This window comes from Microcebus murinus, chromosome 19, assembly GCF_040939455.1.
Source record: "Microcebus murinus isolate Inina chromosome 19, M.murinus_Inina_mat1.0, whole genome shotgun sequence".
NCBI classification, from domain to species: domain Eukaryota; kingdom Metazoa; phylum Chordata; class Mammalia; order Primates; family Cheirogaleidae; genus Microcebus; species Microcebus murinus.
Genome location: NC_134122.1, coordinates 50,930,637 through 50,945,262, shown reverse-complemented (window position 1 = coordinate 50,945,262; position 14,626 = coordinate 50,930,637). Strand labels below are relative to the sequence as shown.

Genomic DNA, 14,626 nt, shown 5'->3' with positions numbered 1-14,626 from the left:
CCCACCTCCAAATACTGTCACATTGGGATTAGGATTTCAACTTATGAATTTGGGGTGGAGGGAACAAACATTCAGTACATTGCACCCCTGGAACCTGTGAATGTGACTTTATTTGGAAATAGGGTTTTTAGATGTAACTGAGTTAAGAATCTGGAGATAAGATCATCCTGGACTTAGGGTGGTCCCTAAATCTAGTGACTAGTGTCTAAGAGAAGGGAGAGGGCGATCTGAGACACAGGCACAGAGACACTCAGGAGGGAGGGCCAGGTGAAGAGGGGGTGGAGATTAGTGCCGCCGCCACGAGCCTGGGGCTCGCAGAAGCTGGGAGAGGCAAGGAAGGATCCTCCCTGGAACCTTTGGAGAGAGCCTGGCCCTGCCGTCACCTTGGTTTTGGACTTCTGGCCTCCAGAACTGTGAGAAAATAAATTTCTTCTGTTCTGAACCATCAAGTTTGTCATACCTTGTCCTGGAAACTAATGTGTTAACACATTGCCTCAGTCCACAAAACGGCACCCTAACTCACTTCTCAGGCCCTTCCCTTTCCCTCCTCTTGCTGGGCTTTCCTCTCGCACCCCCCCCCTTCTGGTCCCTTTCTCTTTTCTTCCTGCTTCTCTCTCCCAGCCTCCCCTCAGCATGCCGGGAGTGGGGCACCCCGTGCCACCCCCACCCCGAGTTCTCCATGATGAAGGCTGGGTTTATGCTTTTTATGCTTCACACTTCACCGTGGGAGAGCAGGAACCTCTCATTTGAAGCAAAAGCCACAGAAAATAAGCAAATAACTGCACATCATGTCATTACTGAGTCTTAGCCCGCTTCCAGCCTGGGCCCCCTCACCACCACCGTCATTTGGGTCATCATCTCTCCTGATACCCAGTAATTTCAGACATTTTCTACATGCTTTTCTCTTGCTTTCCTGAGAATTCTCATTTTCTAAAGGAGAAAGGCCATGTCATCTTCCCTCAGCCTGGCTGGTGCAGGAGCTGATGTGCTAGGGGAGATTACAGTGTGACAAGGATGGGCCAGGAACGTGTCACCCCATTTTCAAGCGACCCTTAGCGGCAGGGAGTGAGCAGAGGAGACAACTTAGGGGAAAGAAGAGATTTCTAATTACTCCCTTCCTGCCCTCTTTTCTTCCCCTACAGCCTTCGAGGGCCCCTGGGTTTTCTCTCCCCAAGCTAGAAAAGAGATTGGTGAATGAAGAATAAGATGTTCTAGCAGCACATATAAAATGTCATTAAATGGCCTCGCAGGGCTCTGCTACCACCCCCAAACGCCATTCATAAATCACCTTGGACAGGTATGTGTGTGTGCACAAAAGTCCTCTTTTTGTGTCCTTTAAAATTTCTTTATCAAAGAAATACATGTGCAATAGTTTAAAAATCAAATAATATCAAAAGGCTTATTTTTTTCAACCCCTGTCCCAGCCATCCCCTCCCCAACCCACCGTGTCCCTCTCCTCTGAAGTGACTGTTTTGAACTTTTTGAGGTATTTACTTTCATTTTTCCAAATGGCCTTACCCTGCTGTTTCTGATAGAAACATTTGAGACATCAGCTCTGTACCTTGCTGTGGTGCAGGAAGATTCAGCTGCTGTTCACCACACTCCCTGCTTGCCCCTCTTCCCAGCAATGACGTTAATAAAAAGACGACCAGCTCATATTTATAAAGCTGTCACCAGGCGTCAGGTGCTGTTATCTTCTGACATGCCTTTCCTCCCCAACACTGTGCACTCCCTCCCTCATGGGGTCTGTCCCTTCTCCCCACCCTCTGAAACACGGGGCGCCATCTCTCAGTCTTCCTCTCTTCTCCATCCGCTCTGGCGGTCTCACCAGGCTCATGCCTCCGAGTGTCATCCCTACACTGGTGGCTCCTAGGCTCCTATCTTCAGCCCTGACCCCTCCCCTGACCCAGACGCATGTGTCCAACTCTCTTGTGCACAGATAAGTTTATTCTGTTCTCTCAACAGCTGTACCTCCTGTACACCATAAAATTTCTCAATATTCTTACTCAGTAAGGACAGATATTCCGAATAGGTGAGACTTCTAAAGACCAAGAGAGAGTTGCCACTACCGCACACATCAATTTCCATTCAGTCTTCTTTTCTCTAGATTCAATTATCTCAACTCCTTTAGCTGTTGCATAAATGGTAACATGGACAAGCTGAATCAGCAAATTAAAATTTTTACACTCAGTTGTTATAATCTCAAATGAGATTTGTAATTGGCTCTTAAGGAATCAATTATTAATAGGCATTTCAATAACTCTCCTTCCACATTCAAATTGCTGAAGAGTTTGTTGTTGTTTAAAAAAGAAGCCTTTGTCATATCACTACTCATTTTCAATTTGTGGTCATTCTGCCTCCCTCAAGATCTTTATATGTCAAACCTTGGGTCATTACAGTCATTCTTCATTTTGTCAGTTTAATCAATTTGAAGGTCACATGAGTTTTATTGTAGAAAATAAATAACAATCCATTTTCATGTTAAAATGTTTTTAAAATAGTTTTTAAATAAATAGCAATTTGTCAAATCTGTCACTCCATAAGTCTAGACATACTAAAATTTTATGTTTTAAATTGTTATGATTATCTTTAAAAAACAAAATATCTTGAAATAGTTACATCACAAAGTATTAAATATCAGATATAGAAATTGCAAGATAAAATGTGAAATTAGTAAGGACAAGAAATTTTTTAAATTATCCTTCCAATTAGAAATTAGAACATTTAATGTTCATCTATCACCATCATTGTTATGTAGTCCCTGTAATGAATTGAATTCGAGTCTGGATCAATTGCAGCAGATAACATTTCTTCCATTTCCTCTTGAGAAAAAGGCTCACCTAGAGGGACACGAAGGGAAAATTATCACTTACAATCATCTTTTTTTTTTGACACAGAGTCTCACTCTGTTGCCCGGGCTAGAGTGCCGTGGCATCAGCCTAGCTCACAGCAACCTCGAACTCCTGGGCTCAAGCGATCCTCCTGCCTCAGCCTCCCAAGTAGCTGGGACTACAGGCATGCACCACCATGCCCGGCTAATTTTTTCTATATATTTTTAGTTGGCCAGTTAATTTCTTTCTATTTTTAGTAGAGACGGGGTCTTGCTCTTGCTCAGTCTGGTTTCGAACTCCCAACCTTCAGGGATCCACTTTGCCTCGGCCTCCCAGAGTGCTAGGATTACAGGTGTGAGCCACCGCACCTGGCCACTTACAATCATCTTATTCTTTTTTTTTTTTTCTTTCTCTTTCCACTAGCTTAATGGCCACAGAGCCACACAGGCTAGAAACAGTAACTAGTAACTGTGTCACTATTTACCCTCCCTGGAGCTGTACAGCCATCATATCATGATAGTCCAGACATTCAAAAAGCATGCTGTTAATAGCACAACAAAGTGACTATAGTCTGGCCAGGCACGGTGGTTCATGTCTGTAATCCTATCACTCTGGGAGGCCAAGGCAGGAGGATGGTTTGAGCTCAGGAGTTCGAGACCAGCCTGAGCAAACGCCAGACCCCCATCTCTACTAAAAATAGAAAAAATTAGTCAGGTGTGGTGGCACATGCCTGTAGTCCCAGCTACTCAGGAGGCTGAGGCAGGAGGATCACCTGAGCCCAGGAGTTTGAGGTTGCTGTGAGCTATGCTGATGCCATGGCACTCTAGCCTGGGTGTTTCCAAAAAAAAAAAAATAAAAAGTGACTATAGTCAATAAGTATGGTTTAAAATAACTAAAAGAGTAAAATTGGAATGTTCCTAATACAAAAAAATGATAAATGCCTGAGGTGATAAGACACCCCAATTATCCTGATCTGATTAATTCACATTGTATACCTGTATCAAAACATCACATGTACCCTATAAATATATACAACTATTATGTACCCATAATAATTAAAATAAAAAATAAATTTTTTTAAGAGCATTCTGTTGTATACCCCGGAAGATTTTGGATTTATTTTACCCTGCAGAAATCATAGATCAAGCAACTTATATTAACAGAATCCCTCATTTGCACCAAAACAGCAGGAGTACATAAACACATCATGAACAAAATTGTTTATTTATTTAAATTAAAACTATTGAAATTATCAAAGGATTAACCTTTAGTCCCAGTTTTATAGGGGATCTAATCCTTATGGATAGTAAGAATTTGAAGAGACAATGAATGGTTGCTGCTATGCAAAATTTCCTAAGAGCAGATAACAGAGACTCAAAAATGTAACGATTGTATCTCTGGGGTTTTTTTGTTGTTTTGTTTTTTTTTTTTGAGACAGAGTCTTACTCTGTTGCCCTGAGTAGAGTGTTGTGGCATCAGCCTAGCTCACAGCAACTTCAAACTCCTGGGCTCAAGCAATTCTGCCTCAGTCTCCCGAGTAGCTGGGACTACAGGTGCGGATCACGATGCCCAGCTAATTTTTCTATTTTTAGTAGAGACAGGGTCTCACTCTTGCTCAGGGTGGTCTCAAACTCCTGAGCTCAAGCAATTCTCCCTCTCAGCCTCCCAGAGTGCTAGGATTACAGGCGTGAGCCACCATGCCTGGCCAATATCTCTGGATATTTCTTAACCAGGTCTGGCCAACCTAATGATGCCAGCTGAACAGTGAGAGATACCACTCATCAACTGTTTCAAAACTCCTCTTTGTTACGATTTGGCTTAGTGTTGGTGTCCAGTGAAACCAAAAGGTGGATAGAAAATCTGTGGGATTTAGTTTGGTTCAGATAATAGCTGAGGGCCATCTTGGAATTGGTTTCATTAAGATGAGAAGCAAACTCAGGAAGACTGTTGGAAAGGCTGTAGACTATTTAGGTTAGAACTTTGTCCCTACATTAAACAAAATAGAGAAATAGCCAAATCATCATCTTCTCCCAAAAGAGTCTTATTTAAGCAGGTGAGTTACCAAGGCTTGAGGCCTACCTACCCTAAGTCACCTGCCACTGCAAACAATGCTTTCTAAATTAGAATTCAGTTACTAATATGGAAATGATTCAAACAGGGATTTTGATGACACTGAAGATAGTGCTATCAAACAAGGGAATGTGCAGAGCTCTTTGTAATCATGCTTACAACCAAAAAAAAGAGAAAGAATCCCTAAAATGCTAAAAAGACAAATTCTGAATCTTTCTTACACCTGATTGTTAAATACTAAATCTACTGCCAAATGAGCTTCTATGTAAATCCTTAAAGAACACTAATAGCAAAAATTCATTGAGCACTACTATATGCCAGGCACTGGCCTAAATGCCTCACATACATTAACTAAGTTAATCTCCCAACCACCTAATGAAAGGCAGGAACTGCTATTATCCCCATTTACAGCTGAGGACACCAGCACACAAAGAAACAAGGCAGCCCGCTCCAGTGAGTAAGTGGTGGAACTGGGCTCTGAAAGCCAGCTGTCCCTCTCATGGTCCATGAGCTAAACTGCCATAGCCCACTACACAAGACCTTGCTTGTAGTAAAATATAATCACACTGCTTCCTTGAGCAAGGAAAGAAATAAGTGGTATTTGATTAAGAATGGGAGGAAAATAGCTTAATGGTTAAAAGCACAAGTTTGGGAAGCCAGTCTGCTTGGGTTCAGTGCTGACTGTCTCTTACTATTAAATAGCTTTAAGATCTTGAGCAAGTCACTTAACCACTCTATGCCTCAGTTTACCTGTCCATAAAAAGGAGATGATAATAATGCTACCCATAGCATAGCATTGTTAGGAGGATCAACTGTGTTACTATTTGAATAGCACTTAGAACAATGCCTGGCACATAAGTAGCAACATATAAATGTTTGTTTTAAAAATATTTGGGGGCTGGGTGCAGTGGCTCACGCCTGTAATCCTAGCACTCTGGGAGGCCGAGACGGGCGGATTGCTCAAGGTCAGGAGTTCGAAACCAGCCTGAGAGCCGGACGCGGTGGCGCGCGCCTGTAGTCCCAGCTACCCGGGAGGCTGAGGCAGGAGGATCGCTTGAGTCCAGGAGTTCTGGGCTGTAGTGCGCTATGCCGATCGGGTGTCCGCACTAAGTTCGGCATCAATATGGTGACCTCCCGGGAGTGGGGGACCACCAGGTTGCCTAAGGAGGGGTGAACCGGCCCAGGTCGGAAACGGAGCAGGTCAAAACTCCCATGTTGGCCGAGCGCTGTGGCTCACGCCTGTAATCCTAGCTCTTGGGAGGCCGAGGCGGGCGGATTGCTCAAGGTCAGGAGTTCAAAACCAGCCTGAGCGAGACCCCGTCTCTACTATAAATAGAAAGAAATTAATTGGCCAACTGATATATATATAAAAAATTAGCCGGGCATGGTGGCGCATGCCTGTAGTCCCAGCTACTCGGGAGGCTGAGGCAGAAGGATCACTCGAGCCCAGGAGTTTGAGGTTGCTGTGAGCTAGGCTGACGCCACGGTACTCACTCTAGCCTGGACAACAAAGCGAGACTCTGTCTCAAAAAAAAAAAAAAAACAAAAACTCCCGTGCTGATCAGTAGTGGGATCGCGCCTGTGAATAGCCACTGCACTCCAGCCTGGGCAACATAGCGAGACCCCGTCTCTAATAAATAAAAAAAAAAAAAAAAAAGAAACCAGCCTGAGCAAGAGCGAGACCTCATCTCTACTATAAATAGAAAGAAATTAATTGGCCAACTAATATATATAGAAAAAATTAGCCGGGCATGGTGGCGCATGCCTGTAGTCCCAGCTACTCAGGAGGCTGAGGCAGGAGGATCGCTTGAGCCCAGGAGTTTGAGGTTGCTGTGAGCTAGGCTGACGCCACGGCACTCACTCTAGCCTGGGCAACAAGTGAGACTCTGTCTCAAAAAAAAAAAAAAAAAAAAATATTTTGGGGCCAGGCACAGTGGCTCACACTTATAATCCTAGCACTCTGGGAGGCCAAGGCGGGCGGATCGCTCAAGGTCAGGAGTTAGAAACCAGCCTGAACAAGGGTGAGACCCCGTCTCTACTATAAATAGAAAGAAATTAATTGGCCAACTAATATATATAGAAAAAATTAGCCAGGCATGGTGGCGCATGCCTGTAGTCCCAGCTACTTGGGAGGCTGAGGCAGAAGTATCGCTTGAGCCCAGGAGGTTGAGGTTGCTGTTAGCTAGGCTGACGCCACAGCACTCAGTCTAGCCAGGGCAACAACAACAACAAAAAAATATTTTTGAGTGCCAGGCACAGTGGCTCATACCTGTACTCCTACCACTCTGGGAGACCAAAGCAGGAGGATTGTTTGAGCTCAGCAGTTTAGGAGAAGCGTGAGTAACAGCAAGACCCTGTCTCTACTAAAAATAGAAAATATTAGCCAGATAGAAAAAAAAAATTAGCCAGGCATGGTGGCCCGCATCTGTAGTCCCAGCTACTTGCGAGGCTGAGGCAAGAGGATGGGCTTGAGCCCAGGAGTTTGAAGTTGTTCTGAGCTAGGCTAATGCCATGGCACTCTAGCCAGGGCAACAGAGTGAGACTCTGTCTAAATAAATACATAAATAATTTTAAAAATTTTGAGCTCTTCCTATTGCTAAATACTATCTGATGCAATACATATTCCTAGACACATGTGGACTTCTATCTTGTAGGAACTTGACTCAGTGTGATTTATGTTTATCATATGACATCTGGGCATTTAGAATGCATATTCTCAAACTGATTAATGTGTCTGATGCTCTGTAGAGACTGTGAAAAGACTGTGCAAGTAACTTTAATCCATATTGTTATAAAGCATAGATATATTCAAAAACACTTTGTGGAATTCTGAGAATCTCAAAGCACCAATTCTTACCAGCCTTTTTTATTTTTGAGACAGAGTCTCACTTTGTTGCCTGGGCTAGAGTACTGTGGCATCAGCCTACCTTACAGCAACCTCAAACTCCTGGGCTCAAGCCATCCTCCTGCCTCAGCTTCCTGAGAAGTTCGTACTACAGGCACGCGTCACCACACCTGGCTAATTTTTTCTATTTTTAGTTGCTTGGCTAATTTCTTTCTATTTATAGTAGAGATGGGTCAAGCTCTTGCTCAGGCTGGTCTCGAACTCCTGAGCTCAAGCAATCCTCCCACCTTGGCCTTACCAGACTATTTAACTAGACTAGTCAACTACAATTACACTTAGCTGATGGGTCTGTTATATTAAATAATTCTATAGTACTTTACATCTTATATATCACTATCAAACATACCAGTTCATATAATATGGAAGACATTTAGTCATATTTGTTCAATGATTGAAACCATGTATATTCTTATCTGAAAATAATTGTTCTATGCTTAGTCCACTGAGATACCCAATAGTTGATCTTTAAGTATTAATACTTTAACTCTGTAAATATACCTTTTTGGAAATTATCACACAGCACCTCCAAGCAACCACATGACTGTATCATCTCTGTATACATTGCAGTCTATTCCTCATTTCCCCATTTTAGGCAGTACCATTACTATAATTCCTGCCATCCAAGTCAAAGCCTTGTGACTTTTGACTCAGCTCCCATCTTTGTCCCCAGCACTTTGTTACCCATCATAACCCATGGATCCTGATGTAGACAGTCCCACTATATCAATCCTTTCTTTCCATTTCCATTGTCCTTATTAGCATACCTTCAAAATGCTGAAATAGCCTTCTAAGAGGTCTCCCTTGTCTAACCTCTTTCTCCCTCATCTAGCAAACCTACCAGCACCAGAACAGCCTTCCCACAACCACTCTTGCACCTTGTGACTCATCTGCTCAAAATCCTACGGCACTTCTCCATTGCCCATAAGATGAATTCCAAAGTCCTGAGCCCAAGCTTCCACAATTTAGTCCCAGTAAATCTATCTAAATTAATTTCCTACTGTTTGCCGGCATTACCCTCTGGATGAGCTGGGCCTGTCTTCTCACAGGCTTCTAAAATATCAGGCTCATTCCTACCTCCCAGTTTTTGTTCATACTGTTTTACCCATCTATAATGCCTCCCTTTCAGCAGCTCCTTCACCTAGTCTTCCTTCATCAATTCATTCATCACTTAATTCGACAAACATTTGTTGAGATCTACTATGTGTGAGAGTAATATAATGCATTAGATTTCACCCCTGCCCAGAACAACTCGCCATGTAAATTCCACCATGTTAAGAAACATATTTTCTCTAAGTCTTCCCAGACCAAGCTTTCCAGGATGGTCCAGACTGCATTGATCTTCTGATATTTATTTTTTTATTGTCTTCTACTGTGAATTGTTTTATAAATAAGTTTTATTTCCCCAAAAAGATTGTAACATCCTTGAGGGAGAAGCAGATTTCAGTATCATTATACCTTACTATACTTACTAAATGCTAAACATACAGTAGGTACACAATATTAATGAAATTGAACTGTTTTGGCCATTTTGACAAAATTCATGTTGCTTAATATAACCTTGGATTTACTTCCTTTAAAGTTAAATTAATCCTTAGGATTAAGAGGCTGATGCTTTGAAAGTCATAACATTCCCATCAACATTAATCCCTAAGATAGTTTTAACAATGGCTTAAGAGTTCTTGGGAGGCAGCTCTGATTGTCATGTCATTCTTACTCTCACTACCTGTATTCTCATCTAATGGTGGATCAAGTAAAAATGGTCAAACCAGTTATGCATGTAGATGCAGTCTTAGTCATCCCTACTCAAAACTACTCGCTCTTAAATTCTGTCTCAAGTGTTCAGTGACTCTGAATCCTTCAGGACTTAATTTGTAAGCCAGTGAAATGAAGAAAGGAGGCAGAACTCTAATGTTGTATGGGAGGAGGAACAGTGACCAGTATGAGGATGGTTTCAAGAGACTACCCACCAGGCTACTGACCTTCAGGGAAAACAAATTTAAACATCAGCCTAAGCAGAGAGAATTCCTAAAGGAAATACAAGTGTGCAGGTACTATGCGTGTGCATGTGTGTATATTCCATGTTCACAGCAAATATATATGGTTCCATTAATATAAAAATTTTTTGTATGACTTCATATTCAATTGAGGCTGTTTTATCTGTAACTTCACCAACTGGAAAACTCTTTAAAAAGGAATTTTTCTAAAAAAGGAATTTTTATATACTCCAATGGAAATGTTCAATCTAGTAACAGACATTAATTTATGGTGACTGATAGTTCATGTTTTCCAGGTTGCGTACCTTTTATTCTGGAGACACCTTGAATGGAATGACTGCAGTTTATAGAAGTCATCCTTACACTTTACAAAACCCTATGAAGCAAAATCCCTCTCCCCTTACTTTACCCATTGTATTCTCAACTCCCACAAAACAGAAACCATCCCCAAACCAAAATAATAGGAAGAGTTTCATCCACATGGGTGGCTGAAACAAAAAAAGAATACGGGCCGGGCGTGGTGGCTCACGCCTGTAATCCTAGCACTTTGGGAGGCCGAGGCAGGCGGATTGCTCAAGGTCAGGAGTTCGAAACCAGCCTAAGCGAGACACTGTCTCTACCAAAAATAGAAATAAATTAATTGACCAACTAAAAATATATATACAAAAAAAAAAAATTAGCCGGGCATGGTGGCGCATTCCTGTAGTCCCAGCTACTCGGGAGGCTGAGGAAGTAGGATCGCTGAGCCCCGGAGATTGAGGTTGCTGTGAGCCAGGCTGACGCCACGGCACTCACTCTAGTCTGGGCAACAAAGTGAGACTCTGTCTCAAAAAAAAAAAAAAAAGAATACGAAGAGTAAATAACTCTTTTGAACCAGAATGACTGATTTTAAAGTATCCTCTTTAAGTTTTGCACAATTATTAAAAATTATTAATTCCTTTACATAAGTCACTGTTGTAAGTAATAAATCACTCTTACCTTCTTCAGTCATATACTTGACCAGTTCTTCCTTAGTAAGAAACCCACGTTTAGTTGAATCTAAAACCTAAGGGGAAAGAAAAGATAGATACTATATTTTTTGTTTGGTGAATAAGTTCTACATGATGAATTTTTCACATAAATATATATATATAATCTGGAGCTTACATACTTCAAAAGCTCGAAGGAGGATATCTTCTGGAACTGGTCTGTATCTATAATCATGCAATAAAATGAGTAAATGCCATAGTATTTACCTCAGTCTTTACATAATAAATGACCACCTAAAACAAAATAAAAGTTGCTAACATAATGGGGTGATAACACTTCCCTCACTGAAATCTTTTTGGATTTCTAGACATGAATGTTGAAAGTACCACACCCCTACAGGAGATACTTAGCGCAAAATCACTGACATGTTTAATGCTGTCTACAAGCTTTTTGGAAATCAATTTATCTGGGCACAAAACCTCTACAATAAACCAACTATGGTAAACTGAGGCTATACTTTTGCTAGAAAAATAATTAGGATTCTTATTTATCATTGATAATTCAAAACAGAATAAGAATTGATTTATGATATTTGTAGCTTATCTGCCCTTTAATCATGCTTTGCTTGGATTAATAATAATGTGGTTGTATTTCTAAGCACATGCCACCTGGTAGTTCAGAAGTATACTGAAAAGTTAGAAGGAAGCTACCCTAAGATTTATTGGTTAAATATAATATACAAAGTGAAAAGCCCAATGTTTTGAAATTAATGTAATCTTGATTATTACTTTGTCTTAATAATTGCATTTATTGGCCAGGCATGGTGGCTCACAACTGTAATCCTAGCACTCTGGGAGGCTGAGGCAAGAGGATGAGATCAGGAGTTCAAGACTAGCCTCAGCAAGAGACCCTGTCTCTACTAAAAATAGAAAAAATTAGGCTGGCATGATGGCTTGCACCTGTAGTCGGGAGACTGGAGCAGGAGGCTCCCTTGAGCCCAGGAGTGTGAGGTTGCCTTAAGCCAGGCTGATGCCACGGCACTCTAGCCTGGACGACACAGCAAGACTGTCTCAAAATTTAAAAAAAAAAAAAAAATGCATTTACTTAGTTACCTCCTTTGTAGTAGTATTTCAGTCATCACTGGAAGAAATTTTTCGAATCGAATATATCCAGTGGGTTCTTCATCCTCCACCTAAATATTCAATAAATAAATAGCCATTTATTCTTTCAACAAATGCAACTACTTTTTCCAAGCACTGTGCCAAGTGCTGGGCATTTGCTGGTGAGCACACTTGGGCATGATCCCTGCTTGCAGAGCTTATGTTCTGGTAGGGGAGGCATACCGTACTACCACGTTTCCCTGAAAATAAGACAGGGTCTTATATTTATTTTTCCTCAAGAAGACACCCTAGGGCTTATTTTCAGGCATGTGTTATTTTTTTAAGTACAGTATAACAATCTACATTTATTCAAACGTAGTTAAGTCGTCTTCTTCTGGAACATCATCATAACTCTCCAAACCCTGAATTCCATCCTGACTTCCTTGCAACTCTATTTCCTTTAGAACCATTGGCCCCAATCTCTCATGTCAAGCCATAGAGCTCTCATGGGGCAGATGAGAAGGGCTGCTCATCTTTACCGCTCAGCAACGAAATGCATGGGTTGTGCAGATACACTGCGTAGCCACGCCCATCACTAGGTCTTATTTTCCTGGTAGGGCTTATATTGCACAAATGTTTAGAAATCCTGCTAGGGCTTATTTTATGGGTAGGTCTTATTTTCGGGGAAATACGGTAGTACTCAGGAAACAACAAGGCAGACAGACTATAAATGTATGCAAGCACAATGAAGTAAAGGAGCAAGAGTCTATGAGGACATAAGAAAGGAAAGTTGGCAGGGCGAGGTGACTCACGCCTATAATCCTAGCACTCTGGGAGGCTGAGGCGGGGAGGATTGCTCAAGATCAGGAGTTCAAAATCAGCCTGAGCAAGAGCGAGATCCTGTCTCTACTAAAAATAGAAAGAAATTAATTAGCCAACTAAAAATATATAGAAAAAATTATCTGGGCATAGTGGCACGTGCCTGTAGTCCCAGCTACTTGGGAGGCTGAGGCAGGAGGATCGCTTGAGCCAGGAGTTTGAGGTTGCTGTGAGCTAGGCTGACGCCATGGCACTGTAGCCAGGACAACAGAGTGAGACAACAGAGTGTCTTAAAAAGAAAAAAAAAGAAAGGAAACTTTTTAGACCAGGAGATCAGGGAAGTCATTCATGAGGAAACAGCACTCGAGCTGGTTTATAAAGGATGAGCAAAAGGTGAGGAGACACGAGAGCAGGGAGACTGTCTGGCAGGAGAAATCCCGTGTGCTGAGACTGCGGGGCGCACAGGAGGCTCCGAGGCTGGAGCGCAGGGAGCAAGGAGGAGGACGTTTCAAGGCGAGGCTGGACGGACACACAGGGACCAGACCTTGGATGGCCTTATCAACCATGAAAGTAACTTTGGTTGTTATCTTATGGGAAATCACTGAAGGTCTCAGAGATGTGTGCTTTGGAAGATCGCAACGGCTGAGGTGAGGCAGCTTCTTCAGCATTCTAAGCAGATATGAGGGCTTGGATTGGAGCGGTGGCCATGAAGAGAGAAGTGGATGGTTTCAAGAAAGATTTCAGAAGTAAAATTGATAGGACTGGTGCTGCATCCATTATGGGTAAGGATGAGGAAAAGAGTGGTGTCAAGGATGACTCCTGGGACTGTGACTTGCACCACTGGGATAAGGTGATACCTTTCCCTGAGATGAGAAACACTGAATCAAGGACCTGGTTAGGGGACCAATCAGGTCACCATCTCAAGGACCAAACTATATCTGAAATCATAATAGTTATTTAATACCTACATGGTAAATGGAACTCTGTTCACCAGCACTAAATTAAGAGAACACTGTACCTGAGACAGAGAATTTTTGGCACTTGGCATTATTAGAAGAGAATGAAACAGATCCCTGCCCATGGGTTTAACTTTGATGGAAAAGCTGAACAAAACACCATTGACCTTAACTTTTAAGTCAGGCTATTTATAAGGAGCTATAAATTTTCCACTCCCTTTCAAAAATCCTATTAAAAGACTCATAGATCCCAATTCAATGGATGAGCTTTTAACAGATTTATTTTTTGAGCAAAAAAATAAGAAATCTATAGGATGCTGCTAAGTGGAACACACTGTCATCCAAATGACAACTATTTTTTAATGTTTATACTAGATTCACAACTAGTGTGACTGGAGCCCTCAGCAGAGAAAATTTAATCCATTTAATGACAGAATGATGTGTTCTGGAATTTCTGAGCCCACCAAAGCTTGAACAATTGTCTTCAGGTACCCCTAGGTCCAAGGTGAGCATTTTGCAAATTAACATTCATACGGCTCTGATGCACTTGAGTAGCTCTCTGCAACTCCCGACCCCGGGAGCCTCTTACAAATCAAATGTCAATCTCATGAGGTTACCTATGGAGTGATCATTTTAAAATTAAAATCGTAAGTTGCTATTCTGATTACTGCAGAAATTTGCTCCAGAAGCATGAGCAATAGTTGCTTCCCCTTCCTCCACCCCAGCAAACCACCACAGAGCAGACAGTCTCAACCTGTAAAAGGTCAAAACCCCTCTTTATCTTACGAGCATCTTCATCAATCTAAAACTGCTTTTAGTTTTTCCAAAGGAAAACTAGACAGCTCTAGTTATAAATGGTTATAGACAGCTCTATAATTCTGTCTCCATCATGTAAGAACTCACAAATGACACGTATGTGTGCCACATATTGCTTCCCTGGTTCCCTCACAACTCACAAATCTTCATTGATGCTAACACGATG

The 14,626-nt window shown here is 41.8% G+C and overlaps 1 protein-coding gene across 2 annotated transcripts in view; it reads right to left on the bottom strand.

The window, feature by feature from the left end:
* Positions 1-2,427: 2,427 nt before the first annotated feature.
* Positions 2,428-14,626, bottom strand: part of DRC8 (dynein regulatory complex subunit 8) — a 74,626-nt gene continuing 62,427 nt past the window's right edge. For both annotated transcript variants that reach the window (XM_075995535.1, XM_075995534.1), the window contains 4 exons: positions 11,882-11,961; positions 10,951-10,993; positions 10,779-10,845; positions 2,428-2,840 (listed from right to left, as the gene is read on the bottom strand). In XM_075995535.1, coding sequence (XP_075851650.1) covers positions 2,725-2,840; positions 10,779-10,845; positions 10,951-10,993; positions 11,882-11,961 — 306 coding nt within the window. In that variant the 3' untranslated portion in view covers positions 2,428-2,724. The remainder of the gene's footprint in view (positions 2,841-10,778; positions 10,846-10,950; positions 10,994-11,881; positions 11,962-14,626) is intronic.